The sequence below is a fragment of the Cetorhinus maximus genome, chromosome X, assembly GCF_964194155.1.
Source record: "Cetorhinus maximus chromosome X, sCetMax3.hap1.1, whole genome shotgun sequence".
Lineage (NCBI taxonomy): Eukaryota > Metazoa > Chordata > Chondrichthyes > Lamniformes > Cetorhinidae > Cetorhinus > Cetorhinus maximus.
Window position 1 is genome coordinate 2,955,862 of NC_135917.1, and position 26,428 is coordinate 2,982,289.

The 26,428-nt window shown below is 42.6% G+C and overlaps 1 protein-coding gene across 1 annotated transcript in view; it reads left to right on the plus strand.

Annotated features, from left to right (window-relative positions):
* Nucleotides 1-25,678, plus strand: part of LOC144672698 (electroneutral sodium bicarbonate exchanger 1-like) — a 340,464-nt gene extending 314,786 nt beyond the window's left edge. Inside the window, exons 22-26 of the mRNA XM_078534615.1 lie at nt 6,657-6,791; nt 10,330-10,427; nt 13,110-13,223; nt 14,791-14,834; nt 22,916-25,678. Coding sequence (XP_078390741.1) covers nt 6,657-6,791; nt 10,330-10,427; nt 13,110-13,223; nt 14,791-14,815 — 372 coding nt within the window. The 3' untranslated portion in view covers nt 14,816-14,834; nt 22,916-25,678. The remainder of the gene's footprint in view (nt 1-6,656; nt 6,792-10,329; nt 10,428-13,109; nt 13,224-14,790; nt 14,835-22,915) is intronic.
* The last annotated feature ends 750 nt before the right edge of the window (nt 25,679-26,428 follow it).

The window sequence follows — 26,428 nt, forward strand, 5'->3', positions numbered from 1 at the left end:
GGACTGGTCACGGGTGATCATCTGTTCTGCCATTTTTTTTTTTCATTTCTTTAATGGTGTGACCATCAACACCTGATTTTGTTCTGTTCATAATCTGTGAATGCCAACATTATATTAAATTTGTTTTTGTGTTATTGGCCTGAGTATGCTTCATTTGTTTTGTAGGTGCAGGGTATGCCAGTATGTAATGCTGGACGTGGTTGGCTCGAAACTTTATTGCAGAGGAACAGAGTGTTTCTTGGGGGTAATGGAAAGGGTCATTTCAGACATCTGGCATGGTGGCTAGTTGTGCTTATATGGCAGCCTACCGAAAGGAGTGTTGGATCAAGGCGTCCTTGGTGTCCCTGCCTCCCTGGAGGTTACTGATGTACCACGCCCTCAGTGTTCTCCTCACCGTGCTCCTCTTTTGACTTACTACTGGATTCATCATCTGTGACTTGTGGAGCTGCGTCAAGATCCTCTTCCTCCAGTTGGTCCCCCCTTGCCAGTGCCAGATTGTGGAGAGCACAACATGTAACCACTATCAGTCACACTCGCTCTGGGGGATATTGTTGTGCTCCCCCTGAACAGTCCAGGCATTGGAAGCGCGTCTTGAGAAGACCTATGGTTCTCTCTACCACTGCCCTTGTAGAGGCATGGCTCTTGTTCTACCGCTGCTCTGCCTCTGTTCTTGGGTGGCGGAGAGGCATCGTGAGCCACTTTTGCAAGGGATAACTCAGCAGTCATCCATCCAGTTGGGCTGGAGCACTAAAGAGCCTCAGCACCTGGGAGTGTCTCAGGATGTACGTGTCATGGGAACTGCCAGGGTATCTTGCAGAGACTTTTAGAATCTGCATCCTGTGGTCTCACACTATTTGGGTGTTCATGGAGTGGAATCCCTTCCTGCTAACAAAGGCACCCGGCTGATCCGCTGGCGCCTTGATGGCCACGTGTGCAGTCGATTGCACCCTGGATGTGGGGGAACCCAGTTATCACTGCAGAGCCTCTGGTTCGCTCAGCTTGGCTGGTCTCGTCCATACAGAAATGAAGGAAAGTGAATACCAGCCTGAACAGAGCATCAGTCACCAGCTTGACGCAACTGTGGACAGCTGATTGGGACACTCCACAAAGGACCCCTACTGACTCCTGGAAAGAGCCGGAGGCATAGAAGTTGAGGGCCACTGTGACCTTCAGAGCCACTGGTATGGGGTGTCCACCCACACAGTCAGAGCTGATCTCAGGCCTGATCATCTGACAAATGGAGGTCACTGTGTCCCTGAGAGGCGGACCCTCCTTCGGCATTGCACCTTGGACAGATTGAGGTAGCTGCATTGCCTCCTGTAAACCCTGGCAGCAGGATAGTGTCATCTTCTGCAGTCCCTTCTGCCTTGGACTTCCTGCTGGCCCTGCGCCTCTCCTCCCACAGGTCCCTCGCCTGGAAGCTGCATTGGTACACCTGGCCCCCTCTCCCTTCTGCCCCTCTCTTCCTCCTCAGAGGAGGAGCCCCCAGCGGAGACCACAATCCACATTACCAGGGTAAGGGAAGGCTGTCTGATACTTGGAAGGGTCCATACGGTCTGAAACCTCAGGGACCCTTGGAGACACCAATGAGTCCTGAAATGAAGCCTGGAAATGCTCAGAATGAAGCCCTCAACAGAGATGAAGCTGCCAAAAACCAATAAGCCACCAGCAGCAAACTATCTACCAAACTCCTCACTACGCTCACTGGCAGTGCTGCTCACCCTTTTTATCCCACCCGTGGATGAGGTTTTGCAAATTGTCGGCTGGTGCCTGTCCATCTTGCCCATGCGACGAGTGCGAAATCACACAAGCAACGTTAAATCGGTATCAATTGGGTTTTTAAGGGCCTTGACTGGCCTCTTACTTAATGGTGGGCATGGCTCCGACTCCCGCATGCACCTGCCAACCGAAATATCGCGTGTCATTTTACACTTGAGCGTGTTAGAGGAAGGGGAATTAGGAGGCGGTGAAGATGGAGGAGGAACTTGGTGGGTGATAGGGGGAGGGTGGAAGCTGGTATCCCAGATGAAGGTTAGCAACACCATTTTTGAGCTCACCTTACAATGATGCAGTTCAAAAAACAAGCTAGAAAAACATCAGTTGGGCATGGGTCTCAGGGCATGTGGGAAGAGTTCAGCACAGCAATTCTTGGCCAATCGAACGGGCACCCTAATACTGTTTTGCTCAAGCCATGGAGAGCATGCCTCAGCTGAGTGCTGGACTTGAGGGTCTCGTGCACAATGAATGAGCTTGACTGCTTTACATGTGCATTCAGGCGAGAATCCATTAAATTTAGGTGCTGCGGTGCATACGGCTTTAATTGATATCTGATCCTTACAGAGGCATGTCAGAATGGATGCAGGCTCCAAGAATCAATGGCCAGATCTACTGCGCAAAGACAACATGGATCCTATAAGCCTCCATGTTCCCAGTGCATTGGTCATGGCATTCAAGGCCCCACGCTTGCAGTCGGGACATAAGTGCAAGGACTGGGTATCCATAGTTGTTGTAAAGACCGCTGGAGGACAACCAACATAAGGCTGACTGTGGCTGTGAGAACTTGGGTCTTTTGACCCTAATGAAGACCCTCATTGTGAATGCGCATTCACATCTGAGGGGAAAGCTCAGCCACCTGTTGTCCTCCAGGATGATATCATCCTGGAGGGGAGGCCTTAGTGTGCAACGTGCAGACTGAGGGAAAGCCAAGGGCTGGAGAATGCATTCCTGCCTTGTACATAGAGGAAGATTAATTCAATGGGAACTAACATTGATTGCTCAATTGTAACCATTCACAGAAACAAGGAGGAGTGGAGATTGCAGGCAAAGCTGCCTCCTTGATCGCTTTGATTAGAATGAGGAGAAGAAGGGCCCATCATCAATTGGCACAGCTCAGGGAAGGCCGTCTCCCTGAGGAACAAGAGCCAGTGGGGCCCCAGGAAGACCCAGATGCTGGTGAGGAGGGGCCAAATCCACAAAGACATTTGACGCGACCAAGGCTCTAACAAGATGCAGCTCATACATGGAAATGAACAAAAGACAGTGCTGTAGGTGCCTTCGCTTGTCTAGGTATGTGGTTGCACATATTTGCCATATTCTCTGTAAGGAACTCAACGTCGCACGACCTTGGATGGTATTCAATGCTGGTTGCTCTGAAGGTTATCACTGCACTGAACCTTTTTGTCTGTGGATCCTTATAGGGGTCCACTGGGGTCCTTGCGGAATCTCACAATCAGCGATACACAAATGTGTAAGGGAGGTGACCGATGGCCTTTTCAATAAAGCTTACCATTACATGCAGTTCTGCATAGGTAAAGCAAGCCAGGATGCCAGAGCTGTGGGATTCACTGCGATCTCAGGCTTTCCACAAGTGCAGGGCGCTATCAACTGCATACATGTGGCCTTGAGAGCTCCCTGGTAGCAGCCTATGAGATACATTAATAGCAAAGGATTTCACTCTCTGAACATAAAGCGAATTTGTGATCACAGAAAGCAGATCCAGCATGTTTGTGCTCAGTACCCGGGGAGCTCACACGAATCATAAGTTTTGAGTCACTCCCAGGTGCCAGAGATATTTAGGGGAGCTTGGCACTTAGAGGGTTGGCTCTTGGTGATAACCCCTAAAGACGTGGCTAATGACGCCCGTTCATCATCCACAGAGTGCATCTGAGGAGAGATACAATGTTGCACATTCAGCCACAAGGTCCTTGATAGAGCAGACCACTAGTCTCCTGAAGATGTGTTTCAGCTGTTTGGACCAATCAGGTGGGGCCCTCCAATATTCGCCACAGAGAATGTTCCGCATCATTGTTATTTGCTGCACCCTGCACAACCTAGCGCTGCAAAGGGGGGATGTTTTGCCACAGGGAGACATGGAGGAGCTTCATGTCTCCTTGGACAAGGAGGACGTTGAAGGGGGTGAATCTGAAGAGGGCGAGGATTCAGACAAGGCACAGGAAGATGCCATTGCACGGGCACAATGTGGAAGATGTGCCCGTGTCAACCTCATAGCTACAAAATTCCAGGAGGAATAAGGTGAAGAGAAGTTGTTATGAGCGCAGTTCTCTTCATGCTTTGATGCAGAGAAAACAGTACATTCATTGTCATCAATCTCACAATGATCACAGAGGAAGCATAAGTCACCTTCAACTCTAACAATGAGGTTATCCTTGGAAGGTGCAGTAGCCTAGGGACCATGTGGCTGCTGTGGAATAGGATAAGCATTTCACTAGTGCATATCTTTAAGGAACTACACATAGTGCAGTCCTTTCAACCAGATCCTCGACGTGGATGGCACCGGCCTGCTAAGGGTCTCCTGCTCTGGGGCAGGTGCACCCTCCTCAGCCTGACCTGCTAGAATTGATGGGGTCACAGGCAGAGGGGACTTGGAACGGAAGGAACCCTTGGACAGTCCTGGGTGGATGCCCCTAGGTGTCTGACTGGCGCTTCTCCTCCATTTGGATGCCCGAGGGCCCCTCCCTGACTCCTTGAGGAGAAGGGGCACCTGGAGGGAGGTTGAGGTGCCCCATCCCCCTCTCACTTAGCCACTGCTGGAATGCACCTATGTCTAGAGCAATGGTGTGCAGGTCCTAGCGCAAATCCAGCAGAAATTGCTGGACCTGGGTCTCCAAGGTGTCCGCCGTCCTTCCCATGGAAACTTCAATGCACTTGCATGCTGGAGCCACGACACCAGACAATGTGGAAGGACTCCCCCATCCTTCATTCCAGTCTGGTGACAGCCTCTGACAACTCTGCCTGATGTTTTCCTGCCCATCTCTGCATCTCCAACATTTCTCTCAGGCCTGATTCCAGAGGCTCATCATCAGACTCAGACTCTGCAGGGGCCTGGTCTCCAGCAGTCCTCTGAGTGGCAGATACCTCGGCTGACACTGCCTCCGCCTGCTGTGGATACGTGTCCATAAGGCAATCACCGATAGTGACCCCAAGACTACTCTAGAACTAGGCCCCACCGAAGTGCGTGTATCTGCGCTGGTGGAGGGTGCAAGTGAACGCAGTGATGGGCTTCATCAGATGCTTCCTCATGATCCTCATCTGAGATGATCTGGGGGCTGGGGCTGAGATGCTTGCTCGACCTCCTCCTCTGCCTTTTCTTGCTGGTGGCTGGAATAGAGAAAAGTGATAATTAGTGATTGACTAGGCAGGCTTCTACATTATAGGTCACTTACAGTCATTGTCTGCATGTGGCCGATGTATACTGCATGGAGCTTCACAGGCTTGTTGGGCCAGGCCGATCTCGCCTTCCACGCAGGAATGATCTCTGTCCTTACCAGCCAGCTCTGCAGCGTGCTCATCATGGGACAAGAATGCCCTCAGCTCCAGGATCACCCCTCTGGTCTTGGCTCTCTCCCGCCGATTATGGGAGAGCTTGTTCTGTATAAATACAGATGGATTGACTCTGAGCACTGTGGGTGAAAGAGCAGTTCAGAAGCATTAATACCTGGTGCCTGCTGAGCCCTCTCCAGTAAGAGATTAAGATGCCTTTTGTGCAGGATCTTACATGAGAAGGGGATCTTAAAGTGGCTGGCAGACATTCAGTGCTGATGTCCAATATGCTGGTAGTGTGTGACATCCCTGTGGACTCTTAAACCTTAGACTGCCTGATGCCCTTATGAAAATGAGTTTGGAGTGAGGAGAAGTTAATTTGCTTCCTGCACTGCGGTCCTTTTTAGCTTGCCACAGGCGTTGACCTCCTTGGCCACCTCCTTCCCTACCAGTGTGCTCAAGTGGGTGGAGCTCCTGCTCCCATCCCTCAGAAGGAGTACCTCCCACCTTTCCTGGATGGCCTGGAGGAGGATCTCCAGGGAGGCCTCGCTGAAGCATGGAGCAGAGGGTTTGGTACATTTGGTCGGCATTGTTATATATACCTTCGGCACACACCTGGCCTACAGTGAGTGAATGCCTGAGAGTGAAGGTGCCGTTTAAGTAAGGTGCCAGGACCTTCAACCCCATGAGGTCATGGCGAGGTAGACGAATCACTGCCCGCCCTGCCATGAGATTCGGCGAGCTCCTCAATGATACATAATTAATGAGCTCGAAAGCAGAAAATTAGGTGTGAAAATCCGCTTCGCTGCCCAGCAGGAATCACGCAGACTTTCCTGCCCGCCAAAGCACTTAGTCTCCAGAATGGAAAATTCTGCCCAATGTGTTCTTAGTTCAAAATGAAGAATTTCTCGGCCCTGTGTCATTGGGTCACCTTCTAACTTCTGATATTTCTAGTTGTAAACTGATGTTGAATCTCAATACTATTTAGTCACTGGCATTTATGAATTTTATTGATGCAATATGCATATGGCTAATATTCAGGTGTTCATATTAATATTTTCATTAGTCCTCTGGTAACTATGTTCTGTGCATGTTAGAACACCCAATCTAGTTGAGCGACAGATAATATAACAAGGAATGTGAAGCCTACTTATATATATCTCCTATATTTACCACTCTGTGGCAAAGCAATAAAATGCATTCCCCTTTAAACAACTGGGGAAATGGCTACAGAAGTCTGTATTGTAAGGAAAACCTGTGTAAACCTCTGAGTGTTTTGTATGTTTTAGTATAGGTATTACAGTTAATTGTTAACAAATGAAGTTGTGTGTATCTCTTCAATATTTCTTAATCTAATCTCTGATGATATATTGCAGGTGTTAGCTCTAGTTTTTGTTAGAAAATTGATGGACCTTTGCTTCCTGAAGCGTGAACTAAGCTGGCTTGATGATCTAATGCCTGAGAGTAAGAAGAAAAAACTAGATGATGCCAAAAAAGTCAAAGAGGATGGGGTAAGATTTGATTATCACAATAGACTACAATATATGGAATGAATGTGCAGAACTAGAGTGCACATAAAGGGCAGCTTTTTTGGCAAATTTTAATATCTCGTTAAAGGGGAGACAAAGTCTGAGTGTGTTTTTCCTTCAATGCGTTTTTGCTTTTTTCAGAAAATAATATACATGCACTAGAAATTTCTTTTGATGTTTTAGTAAAAGTTGTTTACCAGAGATTTGCTTGCGGACGCAAATGTCTCCATACCAGCAAGAACATTTCTGGTATGTATAATTCTACATGTGGAGGGTCAGTAAATTGAACAAAAAGTACTCCCCCAGACCATCTTTCCCTTCAATTAGTTGGCTGTCGATGTTTGATTAATGTAAACAAGTTCTAATTTTAATAACATTTTAAACACTGTACAGTTACCCTTTGCACATTCACAAAATTGTGCCTTTGCACAATTCTGTGCTAAACTAGTAATTTACCAAATCCGTTACATATAACTTCATGCAAATGGTCAATATGCTATTTTTCTCCCTTTTTTTTAGATGTATTTTTCTTTCCTTCATTGAACTCCATTGCCTTCCCCACCTAATGGAAACAATTTGTCAATCTTCCCTAAGCTTTACAAATGATAAGTTGAAATCAGCCAAAAGAGCAATCAAAATGTTGGCTTGTTATACATTTTGCTGCCTTTACCCTTCCTCCCTGCCTCCGTCAAGGGGACTTCAGCTGAATTCAGTGTGAGGAATTGCAGTTAAAACTACATTTCCTACCACAACATGACAGTGTATTGATATGAAAAACTGCTGTGCCATCACACCACTTACTAAGTACTGCATGGAATAATTGGATTCACTGGTCATTTAAACCTTATTTTTGATAACAACAAGAGACTTGTCTTGAGAATGAGGTTATGAGGATGAGGTTATATTGGTTAAAGATCTCTTAATCCTGCTTTTATCTTTGACCTTCAGCTAGAGATTGTGGGTGTACATGAAGGTATGAAATGATTAGCATGGGTATTGAGACTAACTACTGCTCATTGCTTACGTTGCTAATCGCATCTGGTTTGCATTAATGAAACACCTTAATATCACATAACTTTTTGTTCTGCAAATGCTGTTAAAATGTTACTTTTTCTATGGGAGCTATTTGATAGAAGTTTCATATAGATGTCTTGTCAATACTGCAGTTTTGTATTGGTACACTCCTTACCAATTACTGGTCATTCCCCTCAACAATCTGAACATCCAGCAGTGTGCCTATACTGCCCAATATCTAATTATATACTGTAATCCAGGGTGTAAGAATAGAACCTCCTTGTGATCTGAACTAGATAATTGTATCTTTCAGACACTTCAAATCACTTTTCTCAAGTTACATAGTATAGAAATGACCCCAAGGGTAGAATTTTCAGGCCGGCAGGCCCGGGAGCGGCTGGGGAACGGACTGTTGACAGCGATCGGCCCCCAACTGCATTTTCACGCTGGCTGGTCAATTAACGGTCAAGGCTCAGCACTGCTGGGGTGGGGGCGGGAGGAGGGCGAGTGCTGAAATCTGTATGGGTGCAGGGGAGCACAAAATGAAGGCTCCCTGGAAGCAGATGCTCAGGGAGCTGAAGAATTTAAAACCAATCAATAAATATTTGAAACTGCAGAAAATAATGTCTACACATCAGATTCACTCACATGAAAATATAGGGGATGAAAATTGTGTCCAAACAATTTTTTAAATTAATAGCGGAAACCTCATCCCGCCCTTGGATGAGGTTTCATCAAAAAGGCAAAGTCTGCCTGACAGATTTGTCCACCCACCAACCGTTACATTACATTGGACAGGCAGCGAAAAATCACCGTCAATTACTACTTTAATGTCCTTAACAGGCCTCCTTGTTGTCAGTGGACGCGCTGCCGACTCTCGCGCATGCCTGTCGACTGAAATATCGCGTGAGTGCACGATGACATCGGGATGCTCGCCCGACATCATCATGTACTATTTTACGCTTGAGCGTGTCGGGCGCACGCCTGCACACTGAATGTAAAATTCTACCCCAAGGCCAGAACTTTTCACTTGGCGTGCGGGCATATGTTCAAGCGTAAAATAACGAGTGTCCTGACGTCATTGTGCACTCGTGCGATACTTCGGTCATCGGGCGTGTGTGGGAGTTGGCAGCGTGCTCGCCGACAATTAACAGCCCTATTAAGGACATTAAAGTAATAATTAAATGCAATTTTTCGCTGCCCGTCGAACCCGACAGTTGGGCAGGCAAATCGGCTAGGTAGCCTTTGGATTTTTTATGAAACCTCATCCATGGGCAGGATGTGGTTTCCAACAGGAATTAAAAATAAAATAAAAATGTTTAAATCTCATTTATAACATGTCCCTGCTCATGTTACATGAGGGGACATAATTTTTAAACCTTTATTTGCAATGTTATAAATCTTCAGTTCCCTGAGGCAGCTCTGTGTCTTCAGGGAGCTTTCAGTGTGCGCACCCACGCTTGCCCTACTCCCGTCCCCACGCCGGCAACACTGAGCGCTGCAGCATGTGTTTCACACTGGCTGGCTGTTAATTGGCCAGCCAGTGTGAAATCGCGGTTGGGGCCCGATCGCAGGTGGTGGTTAGTTTCGCAGCTGCTCTCAGGTCGGCCCGTGGCACCTGCCTGACAAGATAAAAATTCTGCCCCTAGTCTTTCCCAGGAAAGAAACTGATAAACGCTTCATTAAGACAAAGCCTGACTCAAATCATTAAACTGTTTTATTTTACAAATAGCAAGTGAGCATATGGAGTAATGGTTGTAAATAAAACTCACTTTCTCTGTACAATTTCATGTCCCTCTTTGAAAAATAATAAGAAAAAAATAATAATCCACACAACATGCCTTTTGTGGGCCGATTTACTTTTTTTGGCACTTACTTTCTTTTTCAATAACTTCTAACTGTAAAGACTGACCTTCTACATATTAACTTCCATATCCATTAATTCCCTTCTTGTCTCAGTGGCTTTTTAAATCTGAGCAAGTTTGCTTTTGAAGAACAATACTAAACATAATTCTTTCGCAATTTCTTTCCATGAAATAAATAATTAGAAATTCTGAAACGTGATAAAGGAATTCATAGATCATCCTATTCTGTGGTTACAAAAACTAAATGTACAATTCATTTTTGTATAATTTGGAAAATTCTGAATAAAGCTGGCAAAGAAAAGTTTCATAAAATAGGACATTTGTTTCTTAAATAACAACAATTTGGTATTTTCTAGTGTTCGGGGCTACATGTGATAATAGAATGTGCAGAATAAACTGTGGAATTCTGCCATGATGAGGTTTTTATTTCTCAGAACCACCTACCTCATATTACAGAAAAAATACACTCCCTAATTACGTTTCTGTACAATAATATCCTGATATATATATTGTGATATTTCTACATATCATCATTTGTATCACGTTGTGGAAAACATTTTTAGCAGATCAGTAAATCATTATGGGTAGGATGTGTTTTTTTTTAATCAAGTACAGTGTTTGTATCTCTCTCTCTAATCTAGGAATCAGAGAAAATGCTGGAACCAGGGGACAGTGGTGTGCAACTACCAATGGAAAGTAGAAAACTGCTTCAAAGCCCAGTAAAGAGTAATATTTATAGGTAATCTAGTCAATGGTGCTTCTAATACTTCACAATTAATCTCATACAGTTTCAGTGGTTGCCATATAGATGTTTTTCATGCTGTTTGCATTGAACACTTTCAGCCATTTCTTACCCAAATGACATCAGGTGCCAAACTGGAATACATAACTTTTTAGTTAGTTAATACAGAATATTTTACATCCTAAAAATACCAGTATTTGTAAATAGATCAGATTAGATATTCTCTCTAAGTATACAGAGAATACCGATAAATGTGTTCCCAATTTTTGAGTATTTTATTCTTAAGGTTCACTTGTCTACCAGGTAAAATGATGTTTTCCATTATTATTAATGATAGTAATGCCAAACCACCAAAGCAGCAGGATTGGTTAATTGTAGGTGGACCAGCAGGATTAATGATCTGTCATCCAAAATTCTCTGAGCAGTGAGATTACACTTCACAATACTGCACTATTATTTTGGGGCATGACTCCAACCAATATATTCAAAAAAAACATTTCATATCTTGCAGCTTCATAGCCTGGTGATAAATAACATGTTTATGGTAAAACAATGCAAGAATGTACTGGAAGCACTGGATACTAGCAGTATTACAAAAAGTGCAACGCATGCACAAGAAGAGTACAATCTAGGCTAGTATCGTCTCAATTCTTTGTCCGCATGTTACAATTGGTAGTTTATGGAGGCCTACCTCCTCACTTTGCGCCACACTTGCGGAGTGGTGCCCCTCAAGCTATACATAATCAATTGTCTCTCTCTAAAGAAGAGAAATGCCTATGGCCTTTTGTGGAATAGGCTAATTATCTGTTACAATTATGTTCCAGACGTGTGTGATAAAAATGTATGAAAACTGGATTACTTTTGATTTCTGTGACATCTAACTCACTTGCAGATTTGCGCTATTTTTCTGAATGGAACTTTTGCAGAGTAAAATGCATTGCAATGGGCACACAATTGAAGAGTCAATCATATCACACTGCAATAAAGCTGCGGCGCCATTTGTTAAGCTGTTAACCATGCGTTTAATGCGCTGAAATCTGCAAAATTTTGCTAATGCTGCTGTACAGTGTGCGTAGATCTATTTTTCATTCTTCTGGTTAACAAGCTGAAAATGTGGGAAATCCTAAAGGCCCTTCATTTGCTCGGATCCTTCACCTTTTTTGTAAATACAACATTGCTGCCTAAGTTTAAAATTGTTTGCAACAATTCTTCTTGTTGCTTATTTGACGACGCTTATTACCAGATCCAACATGCATATCCACCAAATCCTGGAGCAGGTTAGTAAATTTTTAAATGAGCAGCAAATCAGATTGCATACCTCATGAAGAGTTCTGTGTTGGAAGTGGAAGATTTTACACTGTTATACAGGAAATGTATGTGTTGTGCTTCTGAAATTAGGAACTTGGTAAATGTTTGGGTGCAAAATTCATTTTATTCTAAAAATATTTTCGGCTAAGTTAGTTAAATAAGCATGGAAGTATTACTGGACTTGAATGGAATGTTCATTGTCATGGAATAATTACAGTTTTATTTTCTTATTTTTCAAAATCATGTGTAACAAAGTCACAATACAGAATAAAATAAATTTCGGTTTATAACCTGACAGTATTCTGCATGGCCAATCATTGTGCTATGCTTCAGTTTTTTGGGAGCGATTTTGCCACAATGGCAAGGGCTTGCTTATTACCGTGAGGAAGTGGTGATGGGCCTCCTTCTTGAACTGTTGCTGCTGTTCTGGTGAAGGTAAGGAATTCCAGGAATTTCTCCCAGTGATGTTGAAGCAATGGCCATAATGTCAAATCAGGATGATGTGTGCCTTGAATGGGAAATTGGAGGTGATGCTGTTCCCAAGACATTAATGCTCTTGGCCTTCTTGGTGCTAAAGGTCACGGAGCTGAAAGATACTATTGCAGTAAGCTTAGTGAGTGGCTGCAGTACATACTGCAGCCACAGTGTGCTAATGATAAGTCCAATGGCAAGAACACTGATCATACAGACTGCATCTGGCCACAGAACCTCCCTTACTACTGCTGATAAGCGAAGCAATTTTGAAGTAAGCGCAAAAAGCTGGCAAATGCTGAACTAGTGCACGCAATACAAATTCCTCTACATTAACACTTATGTTGCTTATGAAATAAATAAAATAAATTGGGAGGAACTCTAGATGTGAATTTCTAACGCAACGTTTAAGAATCTTCTCCCTGCTGACATATAAAGTAACTGGTGCCCTACTGAAGTGAGTCATGGCTTTATCATGTGAAAAGGTATACTTCAGTCACGCAGACATGCTGATTCCTGTATCAAAATAACTTATAAAGTGTAATTGAAAACAAGTTTATTTTTGTTTTGCAAAAACTCAGCAATTTAATATAAGCAATAGTGTCCAAGTTTGGATGCATGCTCCATTAAAGGTCTGAAGTTGAGAGGGGAAATTTTCCCCAACAGCGAAAATAAAACAGTGCCACCGCTAATGGTCAACACCACCACTCAGGAGGTGCAGCAGCAGTGGCATTAAACAGAGCTGCAGCTCACTTGCCCATTCTCTGAGCTGAGAAGATCCTCTTCTGGGAAAATGGGAAAAAAACCACAATTGAGGTGATCATGTGTTAATCTGTTAGTTTTTTGCTTAAAATCTTGATAACCTCTTTCTTGATTGTGGCACCTAAACTTTGTTTATAGGTGTGATCCGTCTGAAATTAATATCTCTGATGAAATGTCTAAATCAACAGTTTGGAAGGCACTCAGTATGAATACAGAGAGCAACAAGACCAAGGATAACACAACTTCAAAAAGGTAAAACTAGTGTTCATTCAATGCAACTTTAACATTTCTATAATTCCAGCCATATAGCCATTGTATCCCATTGGATCAAAAATATAGAGTAGGCTACTCTGTAATTTGTAATTCCTGGTTTATTCACCAGGAAATATTCTTGAACAAGGAAAAGGTCCCCATCCAGTTAGTTTGCCTTTTCCTCCTCTGACAACCCAGTTATATGAGCAAACTTGTCCCTAGTGCAAGTGTTTGAGACAGGGATTCAAACTTCCCCTCCCTGCTGACTCAGTTAATAAACGCATTATATAATCAAACTATACAGGTTGGGAAGTCTGGTCCAACACTGGTCTGTGCTGAGTTGGTTGACCTCAGGGTAGCAGAAGTGGTGGGGGAGTGGACCTTCAACTGACCTCAGCTGTGGTTACAGAAGAAACGATCAGCAAAGGTTCTCACTGCTGCCTGCTATCTTGTAACCTCTGCTGGAAAGCGAATGTGTGGTCATCCACAGAGACAGACTCCGGCTCAGCTCATGGTCAAATAGCTTGTCAACCTTTGCTGTTTATGTTCACATGTGAATGATAAGTTGCCTTAGCTAATTCAGGACGATTGACATCTTCACAACTGTGTACCCCAATAAAAGTCAGCATCCTCAGGATGAAGAAACTTAACTTGACAACAAGTTTTGTCAGGCATAGATTCTTGTAAGTTATCTCTGTTTGTATTCTGTTATTAAATACACAAAAACAACCAGCAGTTTTGTTATTAACCTCAATATATAACAATGCCAGGTAGCATACTCCACTCCCGAGAGAATCTTCTGAGTTATTTCATTATTTTTTTTTAATCAGATAATAGCATTTAACTCTGGAGCCTAAGAGGAAATTTTATCTGACTAGCACCCTATTCATTCTAAAGTATGGGTGGTGGATAAACAAAAACATTGGGCAGAATTTAATATAGGAAATGGGGGTCTCACTGGAGAGCCAACGAGAGCCCCGCGTCGCTTCAGGAAGGCCCACCGCATTAAGTGCCAATCATGCACTTAACATTTGAATCAGGTCCTAGACTGGTTGTAGGACACCAACTCAATTTTCAGATACTGATGGGCTGACTGTGTGCATGCTCTGCCCTTTGGTACCAGGCTTAGAGCCACCTAACCAGTAGTCCTTAAAGGGATTGCAGGAGGCAGCTCCAAAATGCGCCCAAAATATCTGTGGCACTGATTTTTGAGGGGATTGAAAGAATGCAATATGAATGCTTCTTCAGGCCCCACAAAATCTTTCCTCCTACTGATGGTGACTTGGGTGTCCTCCTATTCCCAAACATTTGGCTCTGCAGAGGAGTCACTGGATCTCACCCTTCCCCACTCTGATTGGCAAGTTATCCACCAGTGCTTGTTTAGCACTGGCAGCTTGCCAATCCCAGTAAGTAAGGTCTGAGCATGAAAATGGTTCAGACCTCTTGCTATTGCCATTGGGTGAACAGTGTGATTGCTCTGCCCAATGTGCATTCAATATGAAAATTGCCCCCTAAATATTGAAAAGAACACTTTTGATATCTTAGTAATACTAATTTCTTTTTACAGCAGTTCCATTCAAAAATCAATGTAAATTGATATTCCTGGTTCAGGTGAGTCATTCTTCATGTTCTTTTATTTGGAAAAAAAGTGAAGTTTGGTGCTCATTAAGATGAATCATGTCCTTTGGTACACCATGGGCCAGTTGCAGCTAAAGTTCACTCCACTCTGCTTCAACAAGTAATTTTAACCCTAATCTCAGAACAGCAGCTTCAGCACCAGTTTGATATTGCCATTTCACACACCAACCTCTTAAGTTGATACCATTTCTGGCAAAAATGAACACTTTGTGCTGTAGACCTATATGCACATGAATTAGGTTCAAAATATCTAAATTGATTTCACATTCAACCCTTACAGTTGGCAAAGAGAAGAGACTTCCATCCCATCAGTCTGGTCTAGATTTTAACTCTGATTCCTGATGAAGAGAATAGTGTTATTAGCCCAATGGGAGCAATTTTCAACTGGCTTGTGCTGATCCACTCAATATTGTATCCTCACTAAGTCCTGCTCACCCATCACCCCTGTCCTCAGTACTCAGACTGTCTCGCAATGCCTCACATTTAAAATTCTAATCCTTGTGTTTAAATCCCTATATGGGCTTGCCCCTCCCTATTTTTTTTTTTGTAAAAATATACTTTATTCATAAATTATCTTCAATCACATTCAAAACCATTTCAAAAACAACATTACTAGGGTACAATCCAGGTTAAACTTTTACAAAATGTATCACCAGGTGCATCAGTACAAACAATATTACATTCATTTACAGCCTTTCATTTTAATCTGTACAGCCCGAGGGGCTCTAAACATTGCCCCTCCCTATATCTTAAACTTTCTCTGACCCCATAATCCGCTCTGAATTCTCTCTCTAAACCTGTCTGACTGTCCACCTCCCTCTCGCTCTTTAAGGTCCTCCTGAAAACCACCCCTTTGTCAAGCTTTTGGTCACCGCGTGCCGCCCCCCCAAAAAAAAACCCAAAACCTCCTTCTTTAGCTGCATCTTTCTTTTTCATTACACTTTATGAAGTGCTGTAGGTACTATGTAAATATGAGCGTCTGTTGACGCCTTCATTCTCTAGATGAGTTGGGTTTAGCTCCCTTTCTTCAATGCCTTTAATTGTTGCTTTGGTTTTGTAATTTAACCCCTTAATTTTTGATAAATTAAATCTTTGCATTCTGAACTTCAAAACCAGATCACAAGTTTAAGTTGGAAGCAAAAAATTCCCTCATTAATCAGTAGAGCTCTGTGGGGAGCACCTTTGCTTCTGAGGGTGTGGGTTCAAGTCCCACTCCAAAAGCACATCATTTAGACTGAAACTTCAGGTGTTGAAAGTGCCATATTTCAGTTTTTTTTATTTGTATGTTTGGGAAATCAATTATAGTTCGATGTCAACATTAACAATCCATTCAACAGCTCCACAGTGTGAATGGTTGTGATGCCACCAGGAATAGATCTCTCGGGGCAGAAGTTCAGTATGTGGGCGATGGACTTGAAGGCCACAATCACAATTTGAGCTGTTCTTCATGTACCACTGTGGACCATTGTACCACTCTTCCCTGGCCCATCCTCAAGCTGCTGAGGGTTGTTTAGATTTCCGTGGAAGGTTGAAACATGGGACTTCACCACTTAGGTCAGTTACCAGTTTGGGGTTGGTGATGTTTGCAGTCAGCCAGGCAGTGTGCCATTGAGAGGTGGGGCTGTCATCAGTTTGTAGAGTGTAGAGTGCGTTCCAGGAACTACAGGATTTCAGCCTACTTCAGAAAATAGAGACTTCTACCAAACACTGCCAAAACTGCCACTTCAGCCTTCCACCTGGTCAACACAAAGGCCAGGGAAGAACTTCATGTATAGTTCTGTGGCCAACCACTCACCCATGTCCCAACGCCACATTATCTTGACATCACCCTTGAACGTACATTGACCTACTGGCAACACGCCCAGAAAACTGGGGCCGGCAACACCTCCAAAACACCAGAGCCAAGGTCAAGAAAAGAGTGAATCTCATAAGGAAACCAGTGGGTGCCAGCTGGGGTGGGAGAGCCAACACACTATGCACTGCTTTACTCGCCCTGGTCTCCCCAACAGCAGAGTGCTTCTGCTCAACCTGGCTCAGGAGCCACCACACAAATGTGGTAGATATCCACCTCTGCGAAGTCATAAGGATTATTTTTGGGACGTTGAGACCAACACAGCTCGAGTGGCTTCCTGTGCTAGTACATATTGGAACTCCTGGTGTCCGTAGGGAACATATCTCATCAAAGAACACCACCGGCTGACAGCTAACGAAGCACTCCCACTGACACAGGGGCTCAAAAAAAAATCATGCAGTCATCTGAAATATTTCAGATATGCTAAACAGAGACTCGGTAATCCTCTCAGATTCTCATAAGGCAGAAATTTGCCCTTGGCGTGCGGGCTCGGTGGGTGCAGGCGGGAAGCCAATTAAGGCCCGCCCAGCATGAAACACCAGTGGCAGCGCTGAGCGCTGCTTGTGCAGGTGGGGGGGGTGTAGTGCAAGCTTCGCACATGTGTGCAAGTGTGCGCTACACAATCTCCCTGGGGCAGAGAGCTGCCTCAGGCAGATGAACTGATTTCAGAAGAAATATTAAAGATTTTATAAATGTAATGAAACATGCCTCCTCATGTGACTCTGTCACATGAGCAGGGACATGTTATTAATGAAAAAATAAAGTTTTAATTTGATTTTTATTTGCTTTTGGAAATAACCTCATCCCGCCCATGGATGAGGTTTCCAAAAAAGTGCAAAGGCCACTTGGCCTTTTTGCCTGCCCACCAACCGTAAGGTTGGATGAGCAGCGAAAAATTTAGGTTAATTGCCTTTTTAATGGCCTTAATAGGCCTTTTAATTGTCGGCGGCGCGCTGCCAACTCTGGCATGCACCTGCCGACCGAGGTATCGCACGAGTGCGCAGTGACATCAAGACGCACGCCTGATGTCACTACACATCATTTTACGCTCGGTCGGGTCGGACGCATGCCCGCCCGCCGGGCTAAAAATTTTACCCATAAACTCATAAATGTTTACAGCACAAAAGGAGGCCGTACGGCCCCTCATGTCCACGCCGGTCAACAAAGATCTGACTACACTAATCCCATTTTCCAGCACTTGGCCCATAGCCCTGGAGGCTATGGCAACGCAAGTGAATATCTAAATACTTCTTAAATGTTATGAGAGTTTCTGACTCAACCACCCTTTCAGGCAGTGAGTTCCAGACTCCCACCACCCTCTGGGTGAAAAGATTTCTCCTCAACTCCCATCTTAGCATTCTACCTCTTACCTTAAATCTATGCCCCCTGGTTATTGACCCCTCTACTAATGGAAAAAGTGCATTCATATCCACCCTATCTATGCCCCTCAATCTTATACACCTCTATCAGGTCCCCTCTGAACCTTCTCTGCTCCACGGAAAACAATCCCAGCCTATCCAATTTTTCCTAATAGCTCAGACCCTCCAGCACTGGTAAATGTCCTCTGCACCCTCTCCAGTACAATCATATCCTTCCTAAAATGTGGTGACCACAGCTGCACGCAGTACTCCAGTTGTGGCCTAACCACCTAACCAGCATTTTATAGAGTTCCAGCATAACCTCCCTGCTCTTGTATTCTATGCCTCAGCTAATAAAGGCAAGTATCCCATATGCCTTCTTAACCACCTTATCTACCTGCCCTGCTACCTTCAGGGATCTGTGGATATGCACACCAATCTGATCAGTGCTTTCCAGGGTCCTACTATTCATAGTGTAATCCCTTGCCTTGTTAGCCCTCCCCAAGTGCATTACCTCACACTTTTCCGGGTTGAATTCCATTTGCCACTGCTCTGCCCACCTGACCAGTCCATTGACATCCTCCTGCAGTTTACAGCTTTCCTCCTCACTATTTACCGCCCTGCCAATTTTCGTGTCATCCGCGAACTTCTTGATCATACCCCCTACATTTAAGTCCAAATCATTTATGTACACCACAAACAGCAAAGGCCCCAGCACTGAGCCCTGTGGGACCCCACTGGAAACAGACTTCCAGTCACAGAAACATCCCTCTACCATCACCCTCTGCTTCCTGCCTCTCAGCCAATTTTGGACCCAATGTGCCACTTTGCCTTGGATCCCATGGACTCTTACTTTCTTGACCAGTCTGCCCTGAGGGACCTTATCAAAAGCCTTGCTAAAGTCTATGTAGACCACATTAAATGCATTACCCTCATCAACACTCCTGGTTACCTCCTCAAAAAATTCGATCAAATTTGTCAAACACGACCTTCCCTCAACTAATCCATGCTGACTATCCCTGATTAATCCGTGTCTCTCCAAGTGCAGATATATTCTGTCCCTCAAAATTCTTTCTAGTAACTTTCCCACCACCGAGGTTAGACTGACTGGCCTGTAATTTCCTGGTCTATCCCTTCCTCCCTTTTTTAATAACGGGACAACGTTAGCAGTCCTCCAGTCCTCTGGCACCTTACCTGTGGCCAGAGAGAATTTGAAAATTACTGCCAGGGCTCCTGATATCTCTTCCCTTGCCTCCCTCAATAGCCTGGGATACATCTCATCCGGGCCTGCAGATTTATCCACTTTTAAGGCCGCTAAACCCGCTAGTACACTTTCTCTCTCTGTTAATTTCCTCTAATATTTCACAGTCTTCCATCCTGATGTCTATACCTGCATCGTCCTTTCCCATTGTAAACACCGACGCAAAATATTCATTGAGGACTGTACCCACGTCTTCCGGGTCCACACACACATTACCTCTATGGTCCCTAGTTGGCCCTACTCTTTCCCTAGTTATTCTCTTGCTCTTTATATATTTAAAATACCCCTTTGGGTTTTCCTTTATTCTGCCCACCAATGCTTTCTCATGCACTCTCTTAGCTTTCCTAATTTCTTTTTTAAGTTCCACCCTGCACTTTTTATACTCCTCTCGGGACTCTGCTGTATTGAGCCCTCAGTATCTGCCATAAGCTTCTCTTTTTTTCTTAATCCTAACCTTCATGTCCTTTGACGTCCATGGTTCTCCGGACTTGGTCCCCCCCCCTTTGTCTTTACGAGAACATATTTGCCTTGTACTCTTGCTGTTTCCTCCTTGAATGCCTCCCACTGCTCTGACACAGCTTTATTTGCAAGTAGCTGCTCGCAGTCCACTTGGGCCAAATCGTACCTCATCTTAGTAAAATTAGCCTTTCCCCATTTTGGGACTTTTATTCCCGGCCCAACTTTATCCTTTTCCATAACTATCCTAAATCTGACTGAGTTATGGTCATTATCTCCAAAATGCTCCCCTACTGATATGCCTTCCGCCTGCCCAGGCTCATTTCCAAATATCAGGTCCAGAACTGCCCCCTCCTTTGTTCGGCTTTCTACATACTGGCTAAAAAAGTTCTCCTGGATTAACTTAAAAATTTTTTCTCCCTCCCTACCTTGCACACTAAAACTATCCCAGTTAATATTTGGGTAGTTAAAATCCCCTAACGATTACTGCCTTATTATTCTTATACTTCTCTGAAATTTGATTACATATTTGATCCTCTATCTCTCCCTGACTGTTTGCGGGCCCATGGTACACCCAACAGCGTGTTTACCCCTTTTGTGTTCTTTACTTCTACACATATGGCCTCATTTGATCCTTCCAGGATATCATCCCTCCTCACTGCTATAATTGATTCCTTGATCAATATTGCGACCCCCTCCCCCTCTTCTATCCCCCTCCCTATCTAGTCTGAATACCCTATAACCAGGAATGTTGAGCTGCCAATCATACCCTTTTAGACAAGTCTCGGTCATAGCTATGATATCACACTCCCACGTGCCTTTCTGTGCCCTCAGCCCGTCTGTCTTATTCCTCAAGCTCCTTGCGTTAAAATGTATCCCATTTAGCCTTGCTAAACTCATTTCTTTATTATCTACCCTATGTTTCCTCTGCCTTCCAGACTCGCTCACTAGCATTTTAACTTCTAATTCCATCTCAGCTTCTCTCCCCTCTGAACTACTTTTCAGGATTCTATCCCTCTGCTAATTGTGTTTAAATCCGCCCCAACAGCGTTAGCAAACTCCCGCGAGGATGTTGGTCCTGGTCCTGTTCCTGTTCAGATGTAACCCGTCCAACTTGTACAGGTTCCACCTCCCCTAGAAACAGTCCCAATGCCCCAGGAATCTAAAGCCTTCCCTCCTGCACCATCTCTCCAACCACACGTTTATCTGCTCCATCCTTCTGTTCCTATACTCACTACTGCGTGCACTGGGAGTAATCCGGAGATTACTACCTTTGAAGTCCTGCTTTTAAATTTCCTACCTAACTCCCTAAAGTCTGCTGGACCATCCACAGTGCAATGGCCTTGGCTCTGGTTGGCCTCCACAGAGGAACCATCACTCTCACTGTTTTCCAAGGCCGATAAACGGTTTGTGAGCGAGATGTACTCGGGGGATTCCCTCACTACCTGCCTGGTCCCCCTCTTCTGTCTGGCAGTCACCCATTCCCTGTCTGCTTGCACTTCCTTAAGCTGCGGGATGACCACATCCTGAAACGTGCTATCCACGAACCTCAGCTTTGTGAATGCACCGTAGTGCCCCCAGCTGCCATACAAGCTTCAAAACCCGGAGCTCAAGTTGCTCCAATCGGAGGTGCCTCCTGCATATCCAGACTGCCAGGAGTGACTAGGATTTCCCACATAGCGCAGGATATGCAAATCACGGGACTGAGCTCCCCAGACATATCTTAGCTAAATAGAATATGATCCTTGCTTTTATTTTACCCTTGCTCCTAACTTGAGTACAGACTAAATGCTAAATCCTCTAGATAGAATAGATCCTCTAGGTGGTTCTGACTGCCTGTCCCAGGGTCGTCCTCCTGCACTCTCCTCTAGGTGCTGCTGACTGCCTGTCCCAGGGTCCTCCTCTCGATGGATACAAAAGATCTCATGACACTATTTTGAAGAAAAGCAGGACAGTTTTCCCAGGTGTCCTGGCATCAACCAACATCTACTTAAAAAAACAGATTATCTGGTCATTATTACATTGCTGTTTGTGGGACCTTGCTATGTGCATATTGACTGCTGCATTTCCTACATTCGAACAACAATGCCCTGAGGTCATGAAAGATGCTAGTTCTTTGTTTCTGCTTTCTATAAGAATTTTCACAAACAAAGGTTATTATGCCGAACAAGCCTCTCTTTTTGATCCAACCCTACATCCTCACCACATTGTTCAATCCTTTCTCTTCAGAAGCACACCTCATTGTCTCTTGAAACCATTTATATGTTCATTTATGATATTCAATGGTGATTTACTTCACAAGGTTAATACTAATGGAAGGGTTCTACCTAACATCCCATCTTATTCCCAACTTCCTAATTTTAATTTTATCCTGCTTTTTAAACTCTTCATAACATAAGCCCAACTTCACATGTCCTCAGAACTTAAATTCTTGATATCCAGAATCATCACCATCAACTATATTCTTCAGTCTTCTCTTTAATCCTATCTTTGGCTTGGAGCTGAAATTCCACCTCCATCATATGGTTTGTCCTCAAGACCACCCTATTTCACCTCCAGAACATTCTCTGCTAATTTCATTACTTCATGTCAGCTGCAAAAACTCTTTAACCATGCAGCTGTCACCTGGAGAATCAATTTCTTAAATATGCTGTCTTCACGAGCCTCCACAAAACTTCAACTGATCTGGAAATCTGTAACCCAATTCCTCTCTGAACTCCACTGATTCCCTGTAACCCAAAAGATTAATTTCAAGATCCAAGTTTTCGAATCCCTACATGGCCTCACCCCACCCTATTTGGAAAATTTTCTTCAGCTGTATATCTCAGCCTGCACCCTAAATTCATCTAACTCAATATTGCAACATGTTCCTCGCCCCCTCCATTCCACGTGCCATCCATTCCATTCCATCTTCCAGACATTATGTCCCTGTCCTCTGCATCTCTTTTCCAAAGTCACTGCTTTGCTACCTCTCCCTGCCTTCAATAGCCTCCTTTTAAAAAAAAATCTCTATAACCACACCTTCAGTCTTCTCTTCCTCCTCACCTCTTCTGCCTCAAATAGTGATCCAAGACATTCTTTTATAAAAGTAGCATGATATAAATGCATGTTTCTTGTTTATTCTTAGGTTTAAATCCCAACGTTGACAGAGAAGGATGAAGTTGTAATTGACTCAGGGAAGAGCCAAAACAGAGAGGTTTTCAATCAAACATCCACACTGCGTCCTGGAATGTCCTTGGAAAATAAAATATATTGAAGGCAGCACATTGTCCTTTTAAGTACCTATTAAGACCTTTCAAAGGGAAGTCTGAACTTTTAAGTCAATTTTTTTTTTTTTTTGCAAGTGTTTAGATTGTCCAGAATAGAAGTTTGAACTTTTGAAAGAAAATCAGTGTAGTTTGTGTATTTTTTTAAAAATTCAGTTTTGTAATACAAAGCCTGACTGACAAAATAGACCTTTTGAAAGGCCTTAATCTTTAACCAGCATATAATTTGAGATGCTTGACATGTGGACAGTAAGAATAATTAGATTTGTTATATGTACTGTATCACAATTATCGTGATTATCAGTGCTGTTTCATATGCTTTCTACATTTCAATGTATGTTTTCATGTCTGCACGAAAAAATTCTTGTTTATCAATGATGTTTACATGTACCTTGATCACTAAATGTTAGCTTCCTAAGTAATAAAGCAACTTGCAGTGCAATATATTGTACAAATTAAAATCACTACTAACATACTACATGGCTAGTAAAAAATAATGTTGAAAATGCTCTCTAAGAATTCCTTACCAATAGAAATTGAGAGGCTTCTGTCACTTGAAACCCTCATCAGCCTGCTGGCAGTAATATCCCTATTGTGAGCCTTGGGGGTGGGAGGGTTGGGGTGTGGTGAGCAATTGTATGGCATTGAATGAAAAATAAAATTTAGTTAATATTTGTTTTTACGCTGAAGTGAAATATACTTTGCCAGGAGGGAAGAATTATTTTAAAATGTTGTACAGTAACAATATGAAAACTCCAAACTAATTTAAAAAGTACAATTTTAAAAAAAGACCTGCAAAAACATACCTCATGAAATGAAGTACAAAGTACATAAAACACCTTAACTTGCAGATTGATTTAAGTTGCTCCCACCAAAGGCATCCACTGCCAAATTCTCCAAAGGACTTTCTGTAGCCACATTTCAAATTACCTATATATTGTCAGATAATTTCACTTCTATATCATAAAGTACAGTTTATTAACTGTTTACTGTTTCTTAAATCACTATTTTTGAGAGGATGGGAAGGTTCCAGTGCAATAATATAGCAATACACAATGCTTATTGTTTATTCTTTAGTGTCAGGGAAAAAATATCAGAAAATCATTAGATGGGAGAGAATTAAAAATGCAAATTCTACTCTTATAATAGTATCATATCCAAAAATGGAACAAAATCAAAATAAGCTGTTGAGGACAAGCGGTGAGCAAGTAAGATCTGCTGCTGAATGGGAACATCCACAGTCAGCAGAGATTGTCAAATATACTTGCAAATCACCATATATCCCTGAACCCTAAAAGTCAAGAAAGTTTTAGCTGAAAGTGGACAAGATAGTGTCTGGGTGGAAAAAAATGGTGTTTTGGGGGAGAACATGGCAAACATCCCTCCACTCTGCAAAACATTGAGATAGACAGACCTAAGTTATGGACTGAAGTGCCACTACAGTCCTCAAAGGGTTATCCATTAAGACTACACAGAAACTGTGCTGGTTGCAGGCTGTTGAGGGCACCTGGCAATAAAAATAAATCTCTCTATTCTGATAGTAAAACCCATTACTTCAAATACTTCAGTTCATAACTTTAGAATCCAGTACTGTTCTGTCACACTTGTAGGACATTATTTTTGTCTGATTTCCTGGAGAAACACAGCTATCAAAACAAGCAATTTCCATGATTTTATGATTTTGAATGTAATACATACCAAAAGAAAATAAAAATATGAAAATATATCCTTAGTGAATTTAAAAAGTGCAGGCACAAATTTTTAATATAGCTTCTTTCTAGTGGACAACATGTAGAAATAGAGACGCGTTATTTTGTTTTAGAAGAGACTTAAAGAAATATATTAATAGATTATTTTGTTGCAGAAAACCTATAGTCTTATGACACTTATAATGTAAATAAAAGTAAAAGCGGAAATCAAATCCACCTAGTCCACCAATTAGAAGCTTGTTGGCTTAAATCTGAAGGATGGGCTAATAGTTGACATACACAAGATGACCACAGACCCCTTGAACTAAGAAATAGAAACGTATAGTAAAAGCCAATGTGGCTTATATTTTAGTGATGCTATTTTTGTTTCTGTTTATTAGTCCTGGACATTTCGATGTGAAGACCCAGATATATAATTGTTTGTTTACAGTATTGTTTAAGTGGAGTAATGTGATTGCAGTTTCAGTTCAAGGTGGGTGTAAAAGTTGTTTATGATATACTGGCGGAATTGTTGTGTAAAAGTGCTGTACAGTCAGGTAATACTGTTGTTTAATCTTGTATTTTGTTTTATTGCACACTCGCTGTGAAAATAGAGATGCAGTTAAGTGTACATCTAAACTGTAACAGATGAAGAAATGTATCTTTTTAAAGAGACAACATTCCTCTTATTTAAATAGGCCTGCATTTTGCAAAACTTAGAATGAATTTCCTTTCCTCTTAGCCTGTTGTGAACATCAATAAATGTGATGAAACATGTTTTATTTCTGTTCAAAATGTTAATATGAACTTTTATTAACCATGTGCATTAGGTCATAAAATGCAGCCTCTTTAGACCAAGAGCAGGAATTCTGTCAACTTACATAATGTAAATGTGAATGGAACAATTGTAATTTATTTCTATAAGGAAATAAAAGTGATTAAAATACAATGATTTGATTATTGCTTTGACAAAAGAGAGATTTGATTTAAAATAGTGCAGGTGATATTTATAATGAAATGATCCGTTAATATGCAATCTTAGAGTGGTAGGACATGCATTTGTGCTTGTGATTCCCAATATTCCGTGTTTCCAATCTGACACATGTCATCTAAAACTAGTATTTCCTCACAAGAAACAAGGAAAAATGAGGTGAATCACCCAAGCCTCGCTGCTACCTGGCTTTGGAGTAGCACTGGAAGAGCTTTTGAGCTGGTCCCATTTGTGGTTTGGTACGAGAGAATTTAAAAAGTGAAAATAACTTAAAAGTGAGGACCAAAAGAATCCTTAATTTACAATAATCTATTTGTATAATACTTAAATCTTTGTACATCTTAAACATCACAACATTTTAAACTGATGTGCACAATTAAATAATTTGAAGGGAAAAGACTTATATATGTGAACCAGTTGATGAAATAGTGAGTAAAGGAAATGTTTAACCACAACCATATTGTCTGCAATATTTCAAGTCCTACAATAGAGACTGATACTATTTACAAATAATAACATCTTTTTTGCACATAAGAAATAAAGTATCACTCAACACGATATCACTTATAGAACTTTGCAATACATTTTGAATCACTCAATTATTTATTTGAAATTATGGTTCTTAAATTTAAGGTACATTGAAAGACCAAAAATGTATGGCATTTGCAGGGGAGAGTTTAATTTAACACGATAAC